The sequence below is a fragment of the Tamandua tetradactyla genome, chromosome 9 (assembly GCF_023851605.1).
Source record: "Tamandua tetradactyla isolate mTamTet1 chromosome 9, mTamTet1.pri, whole genome shotgun sequence".
NCBI classification, from domain to species: Eukaryota; Metazoa; Chordata; class Mammalia; order Pilosa; family Myrmecophagidae; genus Tamandua; species Tamandua tetradactyla.
The window spans coordinates 62,667,836-62,694,827 of NC_135335.1; the positions used below are offsets into that span (position 1 = coordinate 62,667,836).

Genomic DNA, 26,992 nt, shown 5'->3' on the forward strand with positions numbered 1-26,992 from the left:
ACTGCATTTGCTAATTCCATTAATTTGTCAACAACTTTAAGGGGAAAAAAAATCAAATTAAAAATGTTCACTGCTACTACGGTAATTCTCAATAATAGCGTGACTTTTCCCCCAATTATCTTGTTTTCGAGAGTCAGCTAGTGTGGTTGGTTACCTATTTTGTTACCACCCAGGGCAGAGTTTTTTTGATTGTCAACAGACTTGATGTGCCCTAATGACAGTTTGTTTGTTTTTTTAATTTCAATTGTTTCTGCGTGTTCTGCATGTGGAAAAGTCCTTTAAAACCCATCTGCTTAACTATTACAGCTTCTCTGAAGGCTGAAAGACAAACCAATCCAGCCTTAGCCTGAGCACATACATGAACTCTACCAGTTATCGCCAATTCTTTCTTGTAAAGAAGGGGATACTGGCATTTCAGATAAGGTCCCTAGTTGGAAGGGAATTCTTATAACACTGGAAAATATTATACTGAATAATACAAACGCTTGTTTTTCTCTCAAATGAACTTTCTACTCTGCTGACTCTTTCCAATTTGCCAATACGTATATTCTTTTAGTGCATCTAGTTACATGGAAGGAAAGAGTACGGATGAATAGCAACAAAATGACTGCTTTTTTCAATTTTCAATATTCATTTATAATAATAATTACCTTCTAAGTTAAAATGCCAAGTTTAAAATGTGCAGACTATTATATCACAAAATCATTATGATTTTATTATTTAATATAAGCAAAACATCTTACAATGAGAAAATAAAATCAATTGTTGTTTATTCTATTCATCAGAAAATAACAGCGTATATTATTTCCTTATACAAACACCTAACTAAATTGGCATTTTTTAATTGAAACCTTCTGACATATTACTTCTCCTTTATTTTAGTTGATGAAAAGCAGCAAAGAAAAAACATCCATGCTGAAATGCCCCAAGACATTTTCAGAATCCCAGTAAAAATTCCATTGCTAAAAATACTTCACGTATATGATACATAACAACATTATTTTTTTCTCTCTCTTATCACTTACACCTGATTCCTTGATAACCTCAGAAGTAGTGTTCAGCATTCCCTGCCAGATTCTAGAAAGATCTCGAAGGTTAAATATGTAATGGAATTTTGCAGGGGTAGGGAGCATTTTAGTCTTGGTCATCTGCCATAGTCGGCGTGTCAGGGGCACCAATTTCACCACTGAGTCTAACACTTCTTCTGAGAAATCTCTTTGGGTGCAGTAGTGGCCTGCCCCAATGACACCTGAAAGCAAGGAAACATTTTTATGAGCAATTCAAACCAGATGAATTAAATTTCTAAAAATTATACTTTGTGCAAACACTTATCCATGTTAATAGATAGCTACATATTAAAGAAATTCTTATTAATAAATGTTCTGCTGCTTTTTCAATACGCTAAAAACTAGGCATAGGTTTTTAAAAAAAGCAGCAAACTACTGAGACGTTAATTAAGAAATGCCACTGAAAACTCTTGCTGAACTAGTTCAGTATTATTAAATGCATAAAATGATACATATATGAAATTGTCATATAAAAAGATAAGAAAAGAGGGTGTTTCTTGAATCTTCTTCAATTTCTCCATTATGTTATTGCCTTTCTGTACATTACCAAATATTTTAATTTACTTTATATGTAAAATTCTCCACGCAATGAAAGAAAATTAAAAGTGACAACAGTCATTCTCTTCGGTCCATTTTATTTTTCCCAAGTTTAAATAATTCTCAAATGTCATTTGGGCTCTAAACCTTGCCCACTGCTGCGATTAAAGCCAGATAATTCGTGCTCCACTCGCCTAGGGGGGTAAGATGACATTTCAGCCTGCCAGAAACTAATTAGGGCAGTTCTAATGAGATTTTTCTCAATGGCAATTTCAGAAATGGTAAATGAATACCTAACATAGATGTGTACCTAACTTTTACACTTTCTCTGCAAAAGGTAATTCCAAAATCAGTTATAAATGCATTTACATTTCTCAGTTAAATAAATATAGTTACTTATTGGTCTAGTGGTCCTTCAATGAAATTATTTCTGAAATACTAAATATTTAATCAATCGATAGCTTATTACACTCCTGTTAATTATTCTGAAACTCAAACAACTGCTAATTTCTGTTCTGTATACTGCTAATTCTTTAGCTAAAATTATATATGAATTGGCTAAATGATCAGCTATGCAAACCATCAATGTGGTATGATATCAATGCAGCCCTCAAATATGTTTACCCAGGAGGAAACAATCTGTACATTCATTTAATGTTTAACCTCCTTGCTTATGAAGCTGTCAATTGTTACTTAAAGAAAACTTTCAAGTAGAAAGAGATCCACTTAGGAGCCCACTTAAATATAATAAATCCCTGTATGAAAATATAATACTTGATGGGGCGGTGAGAAAGTGGCTCAGTGGCAGAATTCTCACCTCCCACGCCAGAGACCTGGGTTCAATTCCCAGTGCCTGCCCAAGAAAAAAAAAAAAATACACATACATATACTTGAGAGGGATGTCCCTGACCCAAAAATGGTATGTTAATAATTGTGATAGGGAGGCTGCAGACTAAGGAGCCACCCACGGCTCTGACTGTGTGACGTCTGGGTGGATATTTTTTCATTGGATCACAAGCAAGCTCTTCTTCCCTCCCCAACATCCCACAACCACCCACTTGACAGTCATTTTACCAAATATCTTGTCCATGGAGGCATCCGAGGGCAGCGTGCAGTTGAATATAGAGAACTGCCTCTTGAGTCTCTGGGGTATATCATTCCGTCCGCCCCCAGGGTGAATCATGGCTGCCAGAAACTGTATGTCCACAATGCTGGTGAACTCCCCAGGCTTCTCTAGGTTATAAAATCCATTCTGCTCGATCAGCTGTCGTACTATCTCATTAGTAACCTAAGAGAGACAACTTTCAGAATTAAAACATTATTTCTTTCATATCCCCAGAGCCTAACTCCTTCAGTGTTTGCAAATAATGGGTTTATTGTAATTCAGGAATTGCATGTCGAAAAAGTAAAAATATTTACTCATTAAAAATAGATCAATGATGAGTGAAAGATTGAAATGCACAACAGGATCAATATACCTGGTCTCCCCACTCGTTGATTATTGGCATATTCACATCATCGATAAAAACTGTCATCTTCTTTCCTGCAGGAGGGCCATATGTTGTACCCATGCGTTTATCCACATAATTCTCTATTGTCCTCTGTTAAATCAGAAACATTAGTGAAAATCTCCCCTGGGACATGGCCAATTATAAAAATAAAAATTCCTACAAACCTTTGAATTGACAAAAATTATCCATAAAACCCCAAATTCCCCTTAATTCTGGCAAACAGGGTCTGAGGTATCTAATTTATTTTGCATAATATTTACAACTTTGAAAATCTGGTTTAGTTAGGAGTAAATAAAATTATAATCAAAGTAAATTATGAATTTCCTGAAAATCTTCAATCCATTTGCATAGATTTATTTTTAAGTATTTTGCCTATGCTGACTACACTATAACTTACATATTCTATGACCTACTAGCCTTGCTAAAAGTTTCCCTCTAATCAGAGAGGAAATTAAACCGGGCTATTGTCCAAGAAGCTGTTTAGGTCTGCACTCTGAGCTGCACAGCTTTTCAAAATCTGAAGGTTGTTCTCTTAATTGAAAAGGCTACTCCCTGGCTTCTGCAGCCTGACCCAAAACAGAACCTTTGTTTTGGGGCAGTTGAAATCACACTGATTCACTTCTCATCTTCCACATAAAATGAAAAACAAAGCCTGCTTGTGACTATTTTTTCCCTATTTTTACATTCTGAACTTAGGAAGTACAGGAGGACACCACACTGCACTCTATAGAAACCTTCCTGGAAATATAAAAAACAAAGGAAATTAAAATTGATGGAAGTCTTTGTAGACATGGCAAAGATTCAAGATTGATGATGACAAACGGGGGAAGAAATAAAAAATGATGGAAGGGATGTTGGACGGAGAAGGGAGTATGTGGGGGAAAAGATCCCAACCTGACTATGGTACTGTCATTTCCATTCAGTAGTTTGGAAATCAGTCATTCAGAATGTATGCACCAAGTAACTAGAGTCTAACCCTGCAGAGAAAAATGAAACGGCTTTGTAGTTTTCTTATTCTAGAAGCTCAAAATCTTAAATGCCTCATGTCACTTCTACAACTGTAGTAATCTAATGAACCACGATTTCAAATCAGATTAAAGATAATGTAGAAATACAGAAGTGGGAAAATGTCAAGATAAAATGAATTCTCCTTTTCTTATCCAAAAGAATTTTCTTATTTCATGATTAAGAGCAAATCAGTTTTAAAAGACTTTAATAATCCAAAATGCAACCACAAAATAAGGCCAGATGTAAGCAAAAAATCCCTACATCTTTCCTTGGATCTCTTCACAGTTTGGTCATTTCAAAATGTAGACTATCTACCATCACCTTAATACATAATAGCAAGAAAATTTTTCTAAAAATCACTATTTTTAATAGAAAGACTATAAATAAATTACAACTCGTTCACTTACCAAAAAAATCTCCATGACAATGTTACAATAGTAAAAAGAATTTCATATTCCACTATTCCCCTGGCATAAAAGCAAACTGTTTAAAGTAATGTGTTAGGCTAAATTTAGCTCTGCTTATCTGTGAATTTAAATGCATAGGACAATTAATAATCCTCTGATATCTCCCTATGGCAAACCAGAATCTTCCAGACATTTCCATGTCTATTAATGAGAACTCACTGCACATAAAGATTCCATGTCTTGCAAGGCCCTCCAAGAACTATTAATGGGATAATTCGGAGTAACAGCCATATATCTACACTTGTAGTTTCTACCCTTTCATTATGACCCTAATTTCTTTGAAATGACAGAAAATTACTAGTGAAGTATTTATACCAAAAAGAAGTTCTAAAAGATGATCATGGTGATGAATGCACAACTATTGCTGATATTGTGAGCCATTGATTGGACACCATGTGTGAAGATTTCTCAATAATAAAAAAGGAACTAAGTTGACAAAAAAGTGGGGGAATGAGTGAGAAAAATTAAGTAGTTAGGACACCCTTCTGTTCTTAAAATTGCTACCAATTCAATGGTCACCCAATAAATGTTGGAGTTTGGTGAGACCTCTTGAAGGCCTGGAGTACATTAATTATATATATGTTCTACTGCATCATATACCTATCCATCTGGAGACAATTGGGAAAACTCTATTTTTGAACTGATCTCCCCAATTGGACTTTTACACATGAATGTTCCAGAACATTGCAGAATTGGCATATCCAAATATACACAGCTCTTAATCATAACAGCCTATGCCCTCCTCCTGGGTGTACAACTCAGGGCCTGGAACCAATCAGTCAATTACCCCATCTAAACATTTCCACATCTAACATCGCTAAGTTCTTTTTATTCTAAATTCAATATTGTTTTAAATACATCCCCTCCTCTCTGAATAATGAAATGCCTAGTTCAGTCATGTGTCCTTCTCATGGGGTTTAGTGTCAAAACCCTGTAAATTGCTTCCCCTGACTCTAGTCAGTACTGGAAACTGTTTCTGTTTCATCCTTATACCCTGACTACATTGTGTGATTTGCAATTTTATCTAATTTTTTCTGTCTCCCTAGAGAAACAGTCTAAAGAATTCTTGATCACCTTTATGGTATTCTGCCGCCCACATCCTCCCAGATGTGCTTGATCTCTGTCCACCCTCATCTACTGTTCTGGTGGCATGAACCATAGAACAGTTAACAAAACCAAGTTCTTTATATCATGTAAATAGTCAGTCATCCAATTCCCATATCTTCTCTTCTCTTCCATTCAAGAACTTGAAGGCTCTTGACATCCAAGGTTTATGATTTTCTATCCTGGACTTCACATCTCTAGAGATTTATAGTAAATCTGATCCCAGGTGAATTTTGAAAAGTAAATAGCAGCTGATGGAATTGATATGTAATGACCCGATCCAAAATTCCAGCACAGTGGAATTATCTGTGCAGTCTTTTAAAAGGCCTCCTACCTCATCTGATGAAAGCCCACTGATCTTTGTAAAGCTTCTACAAACTTCCAAAACTACTCTTCCACCCAAATCTTCTCACACTCTTGGAGTAGGATGAATTGATCCTCAATTAGAGCCTAAATGTTGCCTAATTTATGGTCTAAATTTATCTCCAGTGTGGTTCCTTTCAAAGCAAAGGAAAAAATGTATGAGCAATTGGTGTAGTAAGAAATTTCATGAGGAACAGCAAGGTTTCCCCACTGTTAAGGCAGAGAGAGGAAGCAAAGAGAGAAGTAATAGAGTTGGGACTCAGAATGCAGTATAGCTGGAGCTGCAGGTGTTAGGCAAAGAGCCATTAAGGATTCCACATGAGTCAACAATTAACAGATTTATTGAAGGAATAAAGTATGGAGGAAGCAGGCGGGAGAGTGAAAAGAAAAAAGCAGGTAGGAGTCTAAAATTGGCTCCCACCTGGGGAGTCAACAGGAAGAAAAAGAAAATGGCTCTGGGTCTTTGTTCTGGGAGCTGTGTTTTAAAGGGACAATGACACCAGGAGGGGAGGGTGTCCACTAGGCAGTGTCTTGTCCCTTGATTAGATGGGGGCTTGCTGACTTGGGGTATGATAGATTGCTGAGGTATTCTCCTTTGATGTGCAGGTACATGTATCAGGCAGGGTGAGACGGTGGCAAGGGAGGGTGTTATCAAGCAGCACTGTCTGAAGGAGACAATACTAGCTAGTATAGCAATTGGTTCATATCTGGGTCCTTGGACGCGCCAAGGATGCTGAGGAGGGGCTGAGGGAGCACTGCATCAAAAGTTCCTTTGCTCTTAGTCTGAAATTCAACATCAGGGACCACAAAGGGAATTTGTATCAGCAGATCCCACCCCTCCAGCAAGCGCCATACATTGTCTACATCCAGAATCTTTGTCACCTGTCATCTCCATAAAAATTCTACATTTAACTGTAGCCTAGTGTCACTGACCATATCATCAGCTGACCAGTAAAGTTATCAACAATTGCCTATACCATGTGATTTCATATCTCTCCTGTCCGCTATGCTCCCCACCCCTCTCCTCCTTCTCCTTGTAAAATGCTTTATTCTCTTCCGCCTCAGAATGTGTCCTTAACCTATCTACCACATGTTTCACAACTTCCAACTTCCCGTCTCTACATCTTCACTTCCCATCCACCCTTCAGCCTTCCGTAATTTTAGCACTGCTCCCATCACTTCATCGAAAATGTTAGATCATGTTCCCTTTACATTTTTCATCTTATTTGAATTATTTTCAAAATTTGACATGTGTTGCAGTTTTTCTCTCTTCAGCCACATTCTCCTCTTGACTTTTAAGACAATATAGTATTTGTTTTTCTCCATGCCTTCAAGTTATTTTTCTTTTTGTCTTTTTTAGTTTTCTTTCTCTGTCCATCCTTCAATGTTAGTATTCCTCAAATTCTCAAACTCTCTTTCTCACTCTCTACATTCTCTGTATGTCATCTCATCCATTCCTGTGGCTTCAATTAAAACCATGCTAATGATTCCAAAATCTATACTGCAAATATGATTTTTTTTACCTTAGTTCTGCATAAAATTTCATTTAGAGAAGCAGTTCTGAGGCTAGCTAAGAAAATATGGAATTTTCGTCTCTGTGACTCTCGTTTAAAAAAAACTGTTGCTATGCAACCATTTGCAAAATGTTGTGTTCAAAACACATAAAGATAATTTTAGAAGAGATAAATCTTTTTAGAAACTCCCTAAATAATTTTCATGTTCTTCTTCTTACCCTCCTGAATTGTTTCCATTTTTAAAGCAATGTATGCATTACTATCAAAATCAGAATTAAAAAAAAACATTATAGCCAGATTTGTTTTAGAAAAAAAAGAAGACAACTCTCTTAAAAGATTAACTGAATTCCCTTAACCAATAAATGGGGTGAACATATAATTTTTGTCCAAACTAGGACACTTTTGATATTAACAGGAGATTCTATTAATTATTAATCCAAGACAAGTGATATAAACTGGATTGTCCCAGGCAAAGAGAGACAGAGTTCTCCTACTGATAAAAAGTTGAGAAAAAACTGACACTAAGGTGAAAATAAAAATCCTGGTTAAAAAACAAAACTGTCAGATAACAGACGTGTCCTTGAACAGACATTGTACCAGCACAATAAGATAGGACAGAGGGACAGTATCTCTTTTCTCATCTACCAATGCAATTGGTTTGGATCAAGATAAGTGGCAGACACAGAAACAAATGCTCTGCTACATCAGCCCTTGTTTAGAATGAACGGTTGAAAATTATAGTGAGAAAGTTAATTACAGCAGTTTGGCTAATTGAAAGCTTTCCAAAACTAATGAGTATAGCTTAATAGAAAGCCCTGATGTTCAGGCTCAGGAAGTCAATGCAGTAGATGGCGGACTCTGTAAATCTTCTGATCAAAAACAAAAATAGTGAAGTGTTGATTCTACCTTAACAATGAAGCAGCTGAGAATCAGTTACATAGATTCTTCTATTTTAAAGCCTATTTCATTCCTCTTCTAATTATTATACATTAATACTGCTCCTCTTCTAGAAATTTATTATACAATTTATAAATTTGAGTGTCCATAGACAGGTTGCTTTCTAAATAACACAATGGCTTTTTCCAGGAAATAGCTCATACATCATAGATCACAGCTCTTTCATACATGGTGGGATAATATCACTAACTGTTGCTAATAAAAATACAGCAACAAGGCCTAAAGAATTAATCTAATCTCAAGAAATGTGAATAGATGGAAAATTATGCTACAGAATGAGAAGGAAAAAAATTACACATATTAATTTTAAAACCCTGCATCCACAAGTGAGGTCAAAATCATTAACTTTAAAGAGACTGTTCCTATAAATTAAAACTAACAAAAATCCTTTAAATGTAAAACAATGTCAATGGAATGTGTATTACATTAGCATCTTACATACCTAAGATAATCTAGCGTGCTGTTCTCCAAACACAAAAATACCACTGCTGACTCTCTAGAGGAAATTTGGGGTTGGCCTTCCATTCAGACCTTCCCATCAAGCCACTGTGGAGATGGTATTCATTTGATAGAAGGCCAACTAGCAACGGAAATTCCCTCTCTAACAAAGAAACATAACACAATCGAAGGTTTTATCTAGAAATCTAACCAGTGGTTTTAGTTTATCGGCACTGCTGTCACCAATTAAATGAAGCACTAGAAAGTTGTGATTTAGCCACATCCTCAACAACTTTCGTTGCTCATTGACATTTTCACTCCAATAGCGAAAACATAACAAATTCATCAGTTGCAAAGTCCTTTGGAATTCAGATGCTCCTAAAAAGTTTCCCTATCTTATGCAACTTATTAAATGCATATTTTCAGCAAAGTATTGGCGTTGAAATAAAGGAAAGCTGTGAGGGATGGTTTGCAGATGAACTGTTATTTAGGATTTTTCCCCTGGTTTCCATAATATCTTAAGCAATTTAGGACCAAAAGAAAGAGAGACCAAGGCCATTCTTGGCAATTTCATTTACAACAACCATGCAAACTTTAATGTGTTTTTCTGTCACTCCTCTATGATTTAATGGGTAACATCTTTAAAATGCTAAGTTTCTAAGATTTTATTCCTCATTGCAACTGATAACAGGACCTTTTGTGGAATGTTAAGTCAGGGAATGACAAGATAAAAGTAGCAACTTAAGAAACAAAGATTTGAAGGGGATGAAAGATAAAGTAGAATTAGACTTGAACCAAGACCAGCTGGGTATTCTTTGAACCTAATATCCTGGTGTGGAACCATGAGAAGTGGTCTACAAAAAGACGTACAGGGAGAGGAAGGGAACAGAAGGGATGTGAAAAGTATGCCTTAGACAAGCTAACAGCCCATGATCTAAGAGAGATCCATCAAAGCTGACTCCAATGTTTCCAGCCCAAAGGCTAGCATAATAGTAATACCCACAGAAAAGCTGACATTATGGAGAGGAAGCAGGTTTCAGTGTGGGAATAAATGATATTTCATTTAGTTTTGGATTCAGCATGTTAACAGGACTCTGGGCTTTTCTACAAGACATCTGAAACAGTACTAAGGCCTTTAATATCTTACATAAGCTTTTTATTTCACCACAATTTAAATTTTATATTATAATCCACCTCAAGAAAGAGTCTTTTGCAGTTAGTTTATACAGGTAACAGCATCCCAGGAATAACAATAGAAGACATTCATAAGGGATATTTCGTGGCTGGGCAAGCACAGATTAAGTGAACTGGGCACAAGCGGAATAGTGAGATTTGAGCCTCCAACCACTATCACATATTTGGATTTAATGAGCAATACCAAACAGCCAATACCTGAAACATCAGTGGGGTGGTTGCAGAAGAAAAGTTCAGACTCTTAATTATGTGACTTTCAGGATCATATTTTGACATAAATCCTTTGATTATGACAGTTTTAGCAGTTCCTTGCTCGCCAATTAACAGCACAGCCTAAAACAGAAGAGCAGAGAAAGAAATCCAAGAGACACAAAGAAATAATCAAAGGGGAAAAACAAGTCAAAATTCCCGTTCTCTAAACTAATACATCAGAAATAATCACTTCATTTTTAAATGAATTATTCAAATTTAATATTGTTACTAAGATATAAAAAAAGAGTATACTAATTTTAGATATCTGATTTTTGTTCTAAACAGCAACATGAAACATTCTAAAATAAGTGCAGAATGCTTCATATTTTCAACTGACATTTTAAAATAGGCTATTTTTAATAAAAGTTAAAAAGATATACCTTGTCCTGTTTAGCAATCGTTTTAATTAGAAAGTCAGTCCTCACATTGTCAACATTTGGAACCAGGATTGAACAATATTCTGGGGTAGTATGAGATGGATATACATATTCCTCAGTACACGTATTCCAGTGCATCCATTTACCTGAAGAGAACAGAGAACATTTATACCTTCATATTTCTATTAATAATTGAGCCCTTAATTATAATGAGAAAACATCCCGAAATCTTATCAAAGCACCCTTCAAATACCCCAAGCAAAAATAAAGATCATTGGAATTAGGGATCTAAGTATAAAATCAGAGGTCTAAATAATTATAATATATGTAAGAATACATAAGTATATAACCAAGTCAAAATTTCCCAAAGAACTGTTCTGAATCCATAATATTTGGAAATATTAGAAAGTATCTTGGAATTTTCTTTTTAAATAGGTAACTTTTCAATAATATAAAGTATGTATAAAAACTACAGAATTGAGTGATACTAGCATATACCTAAAATCACTTTAAAATATAAAATCTCACTAAAATGCCACTGATGCTTTTAGTTTTAAATATATATACATGGCATATATTAACAATTATATATAATGTGTATGTATGTGCATATGCATGGGTAATAAATGATTTTAAAGTATGTATTTATGTATATGTTTACACAGGTAAACTTTTTCAAACTGTAATTCTTATATGATTTGTCAATTAAATCAAATGAACACTGAAATGGATCTGATTTGGATTTTTAAAAATTTTTTTTTAATTCATTAAGAGTTCAGTGTACATTATATTAACAAGGGGAAAATGTGCATTGGAACAGAATTTTAAAAGAAAGTAAGTGGCAGTCATCTAACATGACCTTTCTCTACACACATTTTTATTTTACAGCCAAGACTTTTCATTATCCATTTAGAACAAAATATTTTGTGTAAACATTAGTCATTTGGAAAAACACCATTCTCATCTGTTATATATGAGCAGAACAGAGCGGTCTTCACCTTCAAGGGTCACATAATAGTCAAACATGGTGTCTTCCAGCCCTGCCAGTGGGGGCAGATCCAAAGTCAGTGCCTTCTGCGAGCGGAGCCAGTGCTCCAGCCGGCGCCGGCCCTCCAGTTCCAGCAGCGCTCCAACGCTCCACATCAGGGAGAAGACATACAGTCTCCCCAGGTGCTCCGAGGTCACCTCCCCACCTTGCTCCTGGGAAGGCAAGATATACTGCATCACTTACCTCTTAAGCCAAAACTCTGCTTTGGGGGCTCCACGCAAATGCTAAACATATAAAAGGAACATCACTTTTCCCCAAGAGAAGAACAAGGGAAAAGGAGAAGAAAGCTGAGGAACAAAAGAGAACCTGATTGCAAGGCATACTGAACTGGTTTTAAAAATAAAGTGAGGGGGCAAAATGAAGTCAGAAAGAAAGACAGAGGTTAAAGATTGAGATGGTATAATCTAGGAATGCCTAGAGTGTATAATAATAGTGACTAAATGTACAAATTTTAAAAATGTTTTTGCATGAGGAAGAACAAAGGAATGTCATTACTGTAGGGTGCTGAAAATAGATGGTAATTAATATTATAAAATGTCACCTTATGCAGGAGAATAAAGCAAAAAATGTTTATTTGATATAAAATTTATATTTTGACTAGTGCATTTCCTAATATAACTTATGTAGATAGTTTGATTGAACACCATAAGTACTTGGAATCTCAAGTAGGACATGAGATTTTGTTGGTTTGTCCAGAGTGATGCCCCGATGAATCCCAGAGTGATTCGATCAGTGAGTGGAAAAGTATTTGCAAAGCCCCCTTCGGGGAATGGTGAGAATGGGGAGAAATTCAACTTCCCCAAGTTGAATTCTTGATATTCTCACAAGTAGTGTGGACAACCAAAGTTATAGGCTGAGCCCCCAGTTTTGGGGTTTGTTCATATGAAACTTAACCCCACAAAGGACAAGTCAAGTCTACTCAAAATTTCGGCCTAAGAGTCACCCCCAAGAGAGCTTCTTTGTTGCTCAGATGTGGCCTCTCTCTCCAGCCAACACAACAAGCAGTCTCACCACCCTCCCCCTGTCTATGTGGGACATGACTCTCAGGGGTATGGACCTTCCTGGCAATGTGGGAAAGAAATCCTAGAATGAGCTGAGACTCAGCATCAAGAGATTGAGAAAAACCCTAGAATGAGCTGAAATTCAGCATCAAGGGATTGAGAAAAACTTTTCGACCAAAAGGAGGAAGAGTAAAACGAGACAAAGTGTCAATGGCTGAGAGATTCCAAACAGAGTCGAGAGGTTATCCTGGAGGTTATTCTTACGCATTAAGTAGATATCACCTTGTTATTCAAGATGTAACGGAGAGGCTGGAGGGAACTGCCTGAAAATGTAGAGCTGTGTTCCAATACTCATGTTTCTTGAGGATGATTGAATAATGATATAGCTTTCACAATGTGACTGTGTGATTGTGAAAACCTTGTGTCTGATGCTCCTTTTATCTACCTTGTCAACAAACGAGTAGAACATATGGAATAAAAATAAATAATAGGGGGAACAAATGTTAAAATAAATTTATTTTGAAATGCTAGTGATCAATGAAAGTGAGGGGTAAGGGGTATGGTAGTTATAATCTTTTTTTTTCTGCTTTTGTTTTATTTCTTTTTCTATTGTCTTTTTATTTCTTTTTCTTAATTGATGCAAATGTTCTAAGAAATGATGAATATGCAACTAAGTGATGATATTGTGAATTACTGATTATATATGTTAATGTTTTATTTTGTTTGTTAAATTTTTTTAATTAATAAATAAATTTTATAAAATAAAAATAAATTTAAAAAAATAAAATGAGAGGAGTGCATGGGTAGTTCAGTGGCTAGAATGTCTGCCTTCCATGCGGAAGACCTAGTTTCAATTCTAGGACCAAGCACCCAAAAAATAAATAAATAAAGTAAGCAAGAAACCTTATAACCAGGTAATGCCACTGCTTGGTATATACCAAGAAGAGCTGAATACTGTAATGAACAGACATTTGAGCACCAATGTTCATAGCGTCATTGTTCACAATTGCCAAAAGATGGAAACAATCCAAATGCCCATCAACAGACAAGTGGATTAACGAAATGTGGTATATACATATGGTGGAATATTATGCAGCAGTAAGAAGAAATGAGGTCCTGAAGCATATGACAACATGGATGAACCTTGAGGACATAATGCTGAATGAAATAAGCCAGATACAAAAGGCTAGATACTGTGTGATTTCGCTAATATGACCCTGGTAAAGGTAAACTCAGAGTCTTATAATGTAGAATAAGGGGCCTAGAGATAAACAGAAGTTGGAGTAAGTGAACATTTACCTAAGGAGGGTTGAACTTAAATGTATGCGAATGGATAGAAGTGATGGTAGTTCATTAGTGGGTTTAGAAGTAATAGTGCCAAATTGAAGGTGAATATGATTGAAAGGGAATATATAGAGCCATGTAGCTCATGGATTAACACTACAAATATAAATAAGTTTTTGCATGAACCACATCAAAAGTATGAATCTTGCACAAAGAGTCAACAATAGAAGGGTATAGAGGGAAAACTACTATGGCATGTGTGATGGTGAAGTTCTAGTGTCAACTTGGCCAAGGAATTATGCCTAGTTTTCTGATCAGACAAGCACTGCTCTGACCATTGCTGCAAGGATATTTCCGGGCTGGTTGATGAACTGGAAGGCCGGAGTATTAAATCATCAGTGAGTTGACTGAATCTGTGGCTGGTTACATCTGCAATCAAAAACTAAGGCATGTCTCCCACGTTGAGATAATCCAAACAGTTAAAGCCTTTTAAGGAAGAAAAGAGACTCTTTCACTGCTTCTTCAGTCGGCGAGCCTCTCTTGTAGAGTTTGTCCAGACCCTTCAACAGAGCTGCCAGCTTCACTGCCTGCCCTGTGGAATTTGGACTCTTCCATTTCCACAGTTGTTTGGAACACCTTTATAAATTTCCTATTTATAGATATCTCTTGTTGGTTCTGGTCCCCTAGAAAACCCTGACTAACACAGCTTGGTAACAGGACTGGTTCTGGAGAAACAGACACTTAAAATTTTTTTCTCAATTTGTTTTCTACTCTGATAGACTCGAAGGCAGTAATGACTCTGTTTCCAATAATCAAGATGGCACTGACAGTTCATGGGTGAGTTGGCAAAAGAGATACTCAAAATATCACCATTAGATTCTGAGGATTGTACACTGATACAAGGCAAGGCTCTGAATGAGAGTGTATTTGACACCTTTACAGGGTTTTGTGGAATAAAGAGGTATAATGATTTGAGCTGGTTGTTGTTAGACACACCGGATACAGTGATGAGAGAAAGGGATGAGCTGAAGGTTTCAAATTTGAAACTTGAGTACTGTATGAATGATGTACAAGTTTCCATGATTGCCCTGAAAGTTCTTATTTCCTGTGGTCACAGACTTGAGATCTCTGGAAATAAGACACAGAGCCTCATTGTGTGAGTAGCAGATTTACAACATAAACTAAAATCCCAACCTTGCAAGGTGTCTGCTGTTAAACTAAGGGCTTTGATTGGACAAGAATGGGGTCTTGAAATTTGGGATGGGGATATATGGCTTGATAATGATGGCAATAGAGAGATGGACTCCCTGGAATCTGCTAAGCCTTTGCTAGAAAGACATGGAATGGACTGCATTGAGGAAACAGTTTCCCCCCCTCCAGTCTGCCCAAAGGAGTCTGCCATCCAACCTCCACCTAACAAGATTAACCTTTCAGAGCCTGCTAACCCAGTAACCACCTTCCCTAGGGAAATAGCCCTCACTCCTGTCTGGAGCAGCTAATCCTGTTTCACCAGATGAAACTGAAACAGAATGCCCTGAGGTAATTGGTTTGAAAGACACTTCTATTACTTTTCATGACCCACCCCCACCACCCCTCTTTTCTTAAAAACCTATAACTAGACTAAAGTCCCAAAAGGTCCTGAAAGTTGAGGTACAAAGTGTGACCAATGAGGAGGTATGCTATACTCCAAAAGAACTACATGATTTTTCCAGTCTATATAGACAGAAATCAGGGGAATATGAGTGGGAATGGATACTAAGGGTGTGGGATAATGGTTGAAGGGGTATAAAGTTGGATCGAGCTGATATGGGCTCACAGAACAGAGCTTCTGTATTCATTGTTGTAGCTCGAGGGGTTAGAAAGGGCATTAAGAGTTTGTTGAATGGTTGGCTGAAACATGGATCAAAATGTGGCTAACATTACCTGAGGTTAAAATGCCAGAATTGCCCTGGTATAATGTAGATGAGGGGTCCAGAGGCTTAGAGAGAGTGGAAGGTTAGAGTGGATTTATCATGGAATATCTGCTCACATACCCCAGGAATGTCCAAAGGGCACATCTTTCATCAGAATCTAAATTTGTGAGAATAGCTCCATCATCCCTGAAGAGCTCAGTAGTCTCCCTTCACTGTAGGTCAGATACTACTGTGGGAACTGCTGTCACTGAACTGGAATCCTTAAACACAATGGGGATGATCATATCATGAGTTGGCAGAAGCCATCATGGTGACACATAATCACCATAGACAAGGTGAGCGTGACCACCATAAAGGACAGTAAACTCATAGAAGCAGTCAGAAATCTCACTAGCAGAGACTTGTAGCACTGGCTAGTAGAAGTAAAATAGATGGACAGTCTACTAAATTCTTCTTTGTGCTATGCAAGCAGAAGAATTCTACATCAAGTGAGCTGAAATCTAACTTGAATTACAAAAACAGAGAGTCACGGCCCCTTAATCAATTCCTAGACTTAAGACACTTTACAGGCCCAGAGTCCCTCAAATGAGGGGAGGGACAGGTACCCTTGGGGAAGGACACTTTAACATCGACTAAAATTTACACTGTTAACCTTCCTTGCAGCCTTCCCCAAGGAGACCTACACTCTTTTACCAAGGTGACTGTGAACTAGGGAAAAGGAACTGATCAGATATTTTAGGAATTATGGACCTTGGCTCAGAAGTGACACTAATCCTAGGAGACCCAAAAGTGTCACTCTGGTCCACTAGTCAGAGTAGGGTCAGGTGATTAATGGAGTTTTAGCTCAGGTCTGTCTCACAGTGGGTCCAATGGGTCCCCAGACTCATTCTGCGGTCATTTCCCTAGTTCTACAATGCATAATTGAAACTGACATACTCAGCAACTGGCAGAATTCCCACATTGGCTCTCTGACTCATGGAGCAAAGGCTATTATGGCAGGAAAGGCCAAGTGAAAGCCACTAGAACTGCCCCTACTGAGCAAAATAGTTAATCAGAAGCAATCTGTATTCCTGGAGGGATTGCAAAGATTAGGTGCCACTCTTAGGAACTTGAAGGATGCAGGGATGGTGATTCTTAGCACATCCCCATTCAAAACTTCCTATTTGGTCTATGCAAAATACAGAAGGAACTTGGAGGATAACAGTGGCTCATCACAAACTTAACCAGGTAGTGACTCTAACTGCAGCTGCTTTTCCAGATATGGTATCATTGCTTGAGCAAATCAGCACATTGCCTGGTACCTGGAATGCAGCTATTGAACTGGAAAATGCTTTTACCTCACTAGCTGTCACTAAGGACCACCAGAAACAATTTCATTCAGCTGGCAAGGCCAGCAGTATACCTTCACTGTCTGCCTCAGGGGTAGATCAACTATCCAGCCCTATGTCACAATCTTATCTGCAGGGAACTTGATTTTTTCTCCTTCCCACAAGACATCACACTGGTCCATTACACTGATGATATTGTGCTAACTGCACCTAGTGAGAAAGAAGTAGCAACTACTCTAGACTTATTGGTAAGGCATTTGCAGGCCAGGGGATGGAAAATAAATTCAACAAAAATACAGGGGCCTTCTACCTCAGTGAAATTTCTAGGTGTCCAGTGGTATGGGGCATGTTGAGATATCCCTCCTAAGGTAAGGATAAGCTGTTGTATCTGGCCCCTCCTACGACCAAAAAAGGGGGGGGAGGCACAATGCCTAGTTGACCTCTTTGGATTTTAGAGACAATATATTCCTTATTTGGGTGTGCTTACTATCCAGCCCATTTACTAAATGACTGAGAAAGCTGTTAATTTTGAGTAGGGACAGGAAAAGGAGACTCTGCAACAGGTTCAGGCTGCTGTGCAAGCTGCTCTGCCACTTGAAAGGCCATATGATCCAGCAGATCCAATGGTGCTGGAAGTGTCAGTCGCAAATAGGGAGGTTGAGGCTGCCTAGAGCCTTTGGCAGTCCCCTATAGGAGAATCACAGCATAGACCCTTAGGATTTTGAAGCAAATCCTTACCATCCACTGCGGATAACTACTCTCCTTTTGAGGAACATCTTTTAGTCTACTACTGGGCCTTAGTAGAGACTGAACACTTAACTACGGGCCACCAGGTTACTATGAGACCTCAGTTGCCTCTCATGAGTTGGGTGTTGTCTGACCCACCAAGCCATAAAGTTGGGCATGTGCAGTAGCACTCCATCATAAAATGGAAATGTTATATAAGAGATAGGACTCGAGCAGGTCCTGAAGGCACTTTCATGAGGAAGTGGCCCAAATGCCCATGGCCCCCAGTCCTACCACATTACTCTCTCTTTCTCAGTCCAGAGCTATGGCCTCTTGGAGAGTTCCTTACAGTCAGTTGACTGAGGAACAGAAAACTCAGGCCTGGTTTACAAATGGTTCCACACAATATGCAGGGACCACCCAAAAGTGGACTGCTACAGCATTATAACCCCTTTCTAGGATGTCCTTAAAGGACAGTTGTGAGGGGAAATCCTCCCAGTAGGTGGAAGCAGTGTACCCATTTTGCTTGGAAGGAGAACTGGCCAGAGGTGCATTTGTATATTGACTGATGGACTGTTGCTAATGGTTTGGCTTAATGGTCAATCAAACCATTGGAAGAAGCATGATTAGAAAATTGGTGACAAAGGTCTGGGTAAGAGGTATGTGGATAGACCTTTCTGAATGGGCAAAGAACATGAAGATACTATGTCCCATGTGAATGCTCACCAGAAGGTGACTTCGGCAGATGAAAGTTTTAATAACCAAGTGGATAAAATGACCCATCCTGTGGATACAAATCATCCTCTTTCCTCAGCCATTCCTGCCATTGCCCAATGGACTCATGAACAAAGTGAGCATGGTAGTAGGGATGGAGGTCATGCATGGGCTCAGCAACATGGACTTCCACTCACCAAGGTCACCTAGCTATGGCTGAGTGCCCAATCTGCCAGCAGCAGACTCACACTCAGTCCCCAATATGGCACCATTCCCCAAGGTGATCAGCCTGCTACCTGGTGACCCATTGATTATATTGGACCACTCCCATCATGGAAGGGCAGCAATTTGTGCTAAATGGAATAGACACATACTCTGGATATGGTTTGCCTTCCCTGTACACAATGCTTCCATAAAAACTACCATCTGTGGACTTACAGAATGCCTTATCCACCATCATGGTATTTCATACAGCATTGCTTCTGATCAAGGAACCCACTTCACAACAAATGATGTGCAGGAATGTATATATGTATGTTCATGGAATCCTCTGGTCTTACCATATTTCCAAAAGGTAGCTCAGTTGTTAGAATGGTAGAATGGTCTTTTGGAGATGCAATTATGATGCCAACTATGTGGCAATACCTTGTAGGGCTGGGGCACTGTTCTCCAGGAGGCTGTGTATGCTCTGAATCAGCATTCAGTCTATGGTGCTGTTTCTCCCATAGCCAGCATTCATGGATCCAGGAATCAAGGGGTGAAAATGGGAATGGCACCACTCACTAACACCCCTATTGATACAAAGGAAAATTTTTTGTTCCCTGTCCCTGAAGCCTTATGCTCTGATGGTCTACAGATCTTGGTTACAAAAGGAGGACTGCTCCTACTAGGAGACACAACAATGACTCCATTGAACTGGAAGTTAAGACTTCCACCTAGCCACTTTGGGTTTCTTATGCCACTGAATCAACAGGCACAGAAGGGTAATTCTGTTCTGTCTGGGGTGATTGATCCTGCCTATCAATGGAAATTAGACTGCAACTACACCATGGAAATAAAGAAGAGTTCTCCTTGAATACAGGAGATCCCCTAGGGCATCTCTTAGTAATAACATGCCCTGTGATTAAAATAAATGGAAAACTGCAACAACTCAGTCTAGGCAGGACTATCAATGGCCCAGAAACTTCAGGAATGAAGGTTTGGGACACCCCCCTGACAAAGAACCACAGCCAGCTGAAGTGTAGTGATAAATATAAACAACAACCACGTGACCAGTTACAGAAACAAGGACTGTGATTGTATGAATATTTCCTCCCTGTTTTGTTATGAGTATGTTCACACTTGTACATAAGCAAATATTTGTTTTCCTCTTATCATACAACATAAGTTTTATTGTTCATGTTATAGTGTCTAAATTATAGGATATAAAGTTAAGAGTGAATGTTACTTAGGAACTTATACCCTATATTGGAGAGATGTAGTGTGTTTCTGTTTGTACACAGAACAGTTGAGTATTGTTAGGTGAAACGTATGTCTGTTATTGGGTTCTATTTGGCAATTAAGCATGTTTCAAGGTGATATGTATAGCTGCCAAGTTGACAAGGGGTGGACCATAATGGTTAGGTTCTGGTGTCAACGTGGCCAGGTGATGATGCCCAGTTGTCTGGTCAGGCAAGCACTGGCATGACCATTGCTGCAAAAATATTTCCTGGCTGGTTGATAAACTAGAAGGCTATATATAAAATCATCAGTTAGTTGATTGAATCTGTGGCTGATTACATCTGCGATCAACTAAGGCATGTCTCCCACCATGAGATAATTTAACCAGTTTAAGACTTTTAAGGGATAAGAAAAACTCTTTCACTGCTTCTTCAGTCAGCAAGCCTCCCCTGTGGAGTTCATCCAGACCTTTCACCAAAGCTGCCAGCTTCACAGCCTGCCCTACAAATTTTGGACTCTTCCATTCCCACAGTTGTGTGGTGCACCTTTATAAATCTCATATTTACAGATACCTCTTGTTGGTTCTGTTCTTCTAGAGAACCCTGACTAACACAGTATGATATGGCCTATATTTAATAGGAAGACATCACCATTATCACAGTAATGCTAAGGGTAAGCATTGGGGGAGGGACAAGAGTTAAGGGAAGTTCTGGATTTTCTGTTTGGTGAAGGTGTGTTTATCGGTTACTTTTCTCTTTGGAGTAATGAAAATTATCTAAAATTGAAAGTAATGGTGATGGCACAACTAAGTGAGGATATTGTGACATGGATTGTTTATTTTGGATATTATCCATGATGCCCAATGGATGGAGGTGCCAAAGGGTACAATGACTGAAAAACAGAAAGGCAAACTGTGGTATATTCATATGATGGAATATTGTGCAGCTACAGAAAGGAACAAAGTCATGAGGTATGTAATGAGATGAATGAATCTTGAGAATATTATGTTGCACAAAATAAGCCAGAAACAAAACAACAAATATTGTATGGTCTCTTTTAGAGAATACTTATAAGAAAAATTGAACCTAGATTGTAAGGTCTTATAGTAGTCACTTTCATTCTTGAGCTTTAAGTGTTTTTTCTAGATTCTGAGATGCTATGCTGCATATGTATAACCTGGTATTTCCCTGGAGTTTTGGGTACCTCTGTACACCTAAGACTCAGAGTTGGGGTTCTCCAGCTCTGAAAGTCAGCATTGCTACATACAACTGTTAAAGAAACCAAAAAAGAGATCAGACTTCAATTAGAGATTAGAAGAAACTGATCTGGTTGGGACTAAGGTAATTCAGAATACAGGGTAAAGGATGACGTTATCTGTATTTTAGTATTTTAGAACTTCACCTACTCTACGAGACCAAAGGAAGAGATATTTATTTTGTCCAACACCTAAAGTTTCTGTAGCACACAGTCTAACTCAACCTCTCTGTATAGTTCATTTAAATAACTCAAATATATTGAGCCCAGAATGGGAGCAAGGGTTTATAACTCTGTATAGCTTAAAGTAATATCCGGATACATCCCAGAGTATGTTGGGCAGATAATTAAAGATTACTGGCAAAGTTCCTTGAAGGATGGGAGAAAAAATATGGATCTATTAAATTTTCCCCAATGGAAACCCTGGTTACTCTTCAAACACTAGAGACTTCCAAGTCAATAGGCCAAGCCCTAGATCTTGAGGCTTGCTCTTATGAAACTTACTTCTATAGCAGAGAAGTTAAGCCTACATGTAATTATGCCTAAGAGTTACTTCCAGCGAACCTCTTCTGTTGGTCAGATGTGGCCTCTCTCTAAGTAAGATCACGACCCTCCCCCTATATGGGATATGACCTCCAGGGGTGAAAGTCTCCCTGGCAACATGGGACTCCCAGGAATGAGCTTGGCCTTAGCACCATGGAATGACAATGCCTTCATGACCAGAAGGGGGAAAAGAAATTTGTAACAAAATAAGGTATCAGTTGCTAAAAGAGTTCAAATATAGTCGAGAGGCTATTCTTGAGGCTACTCTCATGCAAGCTTCAGCTAGATATTGCTTATTACCAAAATCTGCTAGACTCCAACAAACATCATTCCCATTAACCCTAAAGAACCCCCAAGGCTATATCTGAGAACCTACAAAAGTTGCACACACTAAATTTACTTTTCAGAGACCCAAACACTTCAGATGGTTCCTAGGCCACATAAGTCCTAAAACCCAGAGATGCCAGTCTCTCCAAGAACATAAACCAGTTCCATTCCCCATCCCATACTGTCAACACCCCTTTTCAACATGAAAAAGTTAGAATGGGCATAACCCAAATATCCCTTAAGATTAGGAGAAGGATCAAAGGAGGAGGAGGAGTTATAACAGAGAAGTTAGGACTTACAAATGAGTATGACTACTGAGTCACTATATTGATGTTTCTTTTTAATCTCCAATGTCTTGGAGCAGCTAGAAGGAAAAACCTGAAACTGTAGAACTGTAATCCATACCAAACTTTGAAATCTGTTCTATAACTAATTGTTAAAATGTACTTTGAAATTTATTACTCTTTTGTATAAATGTTATATTTCCCAATAAGAAATGTTTAAAAAAATTAATTAAGGATAGATGAGATGATAGTTAGATTTTAGTCAGCTAGATAGGGGCAGACAGATAGGTGGATTATAAAATGATCTAATAAATGTGGCAAAATATTTGAAGTTAGTATATCTGGGGGGTATACTAGAGTTCTCTGTTTTATTTCTGTATTATTTTTGTAACTTTCTTATAAGTTTGAAATTCTTTCAAAATTTAAATTTTTAAAGAATATTTAAATAAAAGCCAAATAAATTAGGGGTGCCTATTAGATGACCGCTTATCAGCAACTAAATTTCAAATCCATGGCTCACTTTGTGAAAAAGAGAAATGAGAAAAATGAAATATAAAATATTCAGGGTCCACATGTGAAACATCTCCCCTTCCTAGTAGCTCTAACCAAAAGAAATTTCCAGCATTGCCCTCCCGGCACCGTATGGCTCAGCCAAGGGGAGAGAAATCCTTTCAAAGGCTGAACAGTTTACCTTCGGAGGGATCAGACCTTGAAGCATGTTGATGCTCTGCATGATCACAAAGGCTTCGAGCATCTCCATCTTGTATTCAACGTTCTGAACACTGAAGTGGTACAGGGCTGGGAAAGACTCAGTGTACAGCTGACGGAGTAGAACAGCTTCTTGAGGTGAGCGTTTCTTGAGAAAACCCTGTTAGTGTAGAGATTAGTGCATTAATCATATTTAGCACACCAGGAAAAGGGCCATTTTGGAAAAACCTCCTCAATCAACCATAATAAAAATATTAATAATAATGATTACAGCATACTTATGATTTATCTGGCCTTGCTATAAACCCTATGCATTAATTCATTACATCCTAAATACAACTGTATGAGGTTGGGCTTTTACAGATGAGGAAACCGAGGCTGCAAGAGTTTAATTCAGCTTCCTGGGATGCCACAGCTGGTAGGTGGCAGGGCCAGAAATCAAACCCAGAATCTGGCTCCAGAGTTCAGCTATTACACTAATATACACGCCCAGGTCTTGAAGCCAAGATGGGGGAAAAGTGTGTACCTCTGATTACAGTATGCAAGAAGAAAATGAGGATGCATATATATATTGAAATTATTTAGGAGAAAGTGAAGAATAAAAGACGAACAAAGGAAATCTATAGCCAGATTTTTAAAAAATGGGAAACAGTTTACCAGAATCAGTTGTTTCCTTTTTTTCTTTTAACTTAATGAACAATTTAGAAAAATATCATGGAATACTCAGCAGAATGGAGAATTTAGTCATTCTGCAATTTTATGAACTCAATATTAAGAAGATATGTATAATTTATAATAAAATATCGCTTAACACATAACATTTTCTAAAGGTGAGGCAACTTCTCTTGGGTCATGAGGTCAGCTCATTCTTCACCTCAATACTCCAAAAAATAATTAGAGACTCTGAAATAAGAGACAGAGTTCTCCTAGGAGGAAGAATAGAAGCAATAAAACATTGATTCTGAATTATTCATTGATTCATGAATTTATCATGATTCCACAACAACAAAAACATAACACACAGCACTTTAGAATTGATGAAACCAAGGAACTATATACACCCAAAGTTAACAGCTAGGCTTCTTGATGTTGACAGATCCCCATCAATACAACCTCTCAATTGGTTTGCCCTCTAACAACTCTCTTCATGCTGCCTTACACTGCTCTAAATATTTGCAATATGGTTCTGAGTCTTGCTTCTTCCTAATCACTTCCAAGAAGAAACTACATTATTTAAAAGCATATGAAATACTACTATGTAGGTGTAGCATTAATGTCAAGCCCTTACTCGGCCTCAACATGAGCAGACAATATAATAGCTTATTTCATAAAGAGCAAATTCTAAATATTAATTTCTTAACAGTAAAAAAAAAAGTATGTTTAAACCTTTGTGAATTTGAAGTATTTGAGGAAAAAAATCCCATAATACATTTTCATTTGGAGGTCGCTGATCTTTGATTGGCAAACTTTGCTGCATAAAAAAATCTGGATCTTTTTTAAAGAATTGACTCCCAGACCCTATCCCCAAGACTCTAACTTGGTCTGATTGGAGTGTGACTTATTTATCTGGATTTTAAAGAAGTGTTATTGGTGATTATTTTTGCAAAACCAGGGTTGACAACACTGCTCTGTATTCTCCTTAACAGATCATTTAATTGTGAAATCTGAACTCTTCAGAAACATTTTTAATGACACTTTCAAGTATACATCAGTATTATTTTGCAATATAATCCCCTCTTCTTCACATATTCATACTTTACTATATCTAAACCTTTTGCAACCCACGTTGTTTAAATTCTGGGAAAACATTATTAAAAGTTAGGTTATATCCATCAAGAAAAAGAAATACAAAAATTTATTAGTAATATAAAATAAACTTCTATTTTATTTAAATTATAAATTCATAACTCTTTACTAAATTATACAAATGAAAATAATAATTTGTCCAACTATGTCAAAAACAAATTTTTCACATGGCTTATCTATTAAGCATTCTACCTTACATTATATAAAATATATACTTTTTAAATAAAATATCTAAATATACAATGCATTTAATTATGATAATCATATCAAAATATTCTAAAACATATTGGTGGTAATAAAATAATATGCTGTATCATGAATTTAAGAAATATTATCTGAAATACTGTTTCAATTACAAACTTAAAAATAATATGACTATTGAATCCCATAAAAACTTCTTATATGCAACTTTAATAAATTGTCTTCAAGTTAATATCCTACTATGGTTTTTCCCAAACTATATGTGAATAAGTATCTCTTTAAAATGTCATGACTCTCCAAGGTCACAAAATTAAATTTTATATATTCAGTCCTCTGACACAGTTTGAAGGGATTATTTATTCACCTATTTCTTGTAATTATCCACAGCCCACAGGTTGGAAATCACAGTTCTAAAGTGATTGGAAGAGCACTGAAGAAATCTGTAACTAGAAATCAGGGTTTGAATCTCCCAGTGCATTCAAGGTTCAAACATTAATATATAAATGGAATTACACTACCTACAGGTTTATAGAAAATTCAGCACAGACACCACAAGAATGCTAAATGATCTGCTCTACTTTTTTACATATCTTTTTTAAATTAGAGATGCTGTAGGTTTACAGAAAAAAAAAATTCACACAGAAAATACGGAGGTCCCGTATACCCCCACCACCACACAGTCTGTTTTTTCCCTTTTAATTATGAAAAGCAAGACTTCAATCATACCTCAAGAATAGGACTCCAGTCAAGGACAGAAGAACTCATGAAAACCATTCCATTTCTGGAGACAGTAGCAGGAGAGGCATTGTCAATGTTATGAGGTTCAAAGACGATCTTGCAGTTTGGCGCCATGGGGATCCGATCACCATTAGCAAGGGTTAGAGTTTTGTTATCATCCAAAACAGAATTCAGATTTTCAATCCAGATGGCATCTACTGGACCATCAAGAACTATCCAGATATGTTCTCCTAGAGCCCACCAAAGCAAAAATAGGCATACATACATATACATAAGTCTGTACACATAACTCTTAAATGTGAAGCACTATAACTTAATCCAATTTTCATTAATTTTTTAAGTAACACTTTAATCTAAATGATTACCTAACTTTATTACAAAGAAGTTTTCAGGTTCTCTATGTAGCAGTTATTTCAGGCCCATAATCAAACCAAAAAGTCATTTATTAACTGAATAAATGTCACTGGGCACTTTCTATTGGCAAATGCTCTTTTTGGGTCTGGTGGTACTGTGCTAAATGGACAAAGTCTCTGCTCTCATGGAGTTTACATCATAAGGGGCAGAGATGATAGTTAAATAAAGAAAGAAAGAAGTATATGAAATAAGAAAAATAAAGCAAGAAAGGGGATGGTGGCCATCGTTTTAGAAAAGTTGGTCAATGAATTATTCTAGGAGGAGAATGAAGTATTATAAAGAAGTAGAGACAGAATTTTCCAGGCGTTTGGACTAGCAAATGCAAAAACTCTAAAGTAGGAAGAGGCATAGGAAAAAAATGTTCAAGGAACAACAGGAAGTTGAATGAGATTGGCAAGAAGAGGTAGGACGAGTACAGTTGGAAATACAGGTGGAGGCAGAGCTACAGAATCGATTCTGGTTTGCACATATTAA

General features: G+C 37.4%; 1 protein-coding gene across 1 annotated transcript in view; it reads right to left on the reverse strand.

Annotated features, from left to right (window-relative positions):
- The window catches only part of DNAH5 (dynein axonemal heavy chain 5), a 293,865-nt gene that overhangs the window by 119,997 nt on the left and 146,876 nt on the right, over positions 1 to 26,992 (reverse strand). Inside the window, exons 43-50 of the mRNA XM_077114905.1 lie at positions 26,093 to 26,334; positions 23,343 to 23,519; positions 11,788 to 11,989; positions 10,793 to 10,935; positions 10,359 to 10,493; positions 3,083 to 3,205; positions 2,679 to 2,892; positions 1,026 to 1,249 (exon numbers count right to left, since the gene is read on the reverse strand). Coding sequence (XP_076971020.1) covers positions 1,026 to 1,249; positions 2,679 to 2,892; positions 3,083 to 3,205; positions 10,359 to 10,493; positions 10,793 to 10,935; positions 11,788 to 11,989; positions 23,343 to 23,519; positions 26,093 to 26,334 — 1,460 coding nt within the window. The remainder of the gene's footprint in view (positions 1 to 1,025; positions 1,250 to 2,678; positions 2,893 to 3,082; positions 3,206 to 10,358; positions 10,494 to 10,792; positions 10,936 to 11,787; positions 11,990 to 23,342; positions 23,520 to 26,092; positions 26,335 to 26,992) is intronic.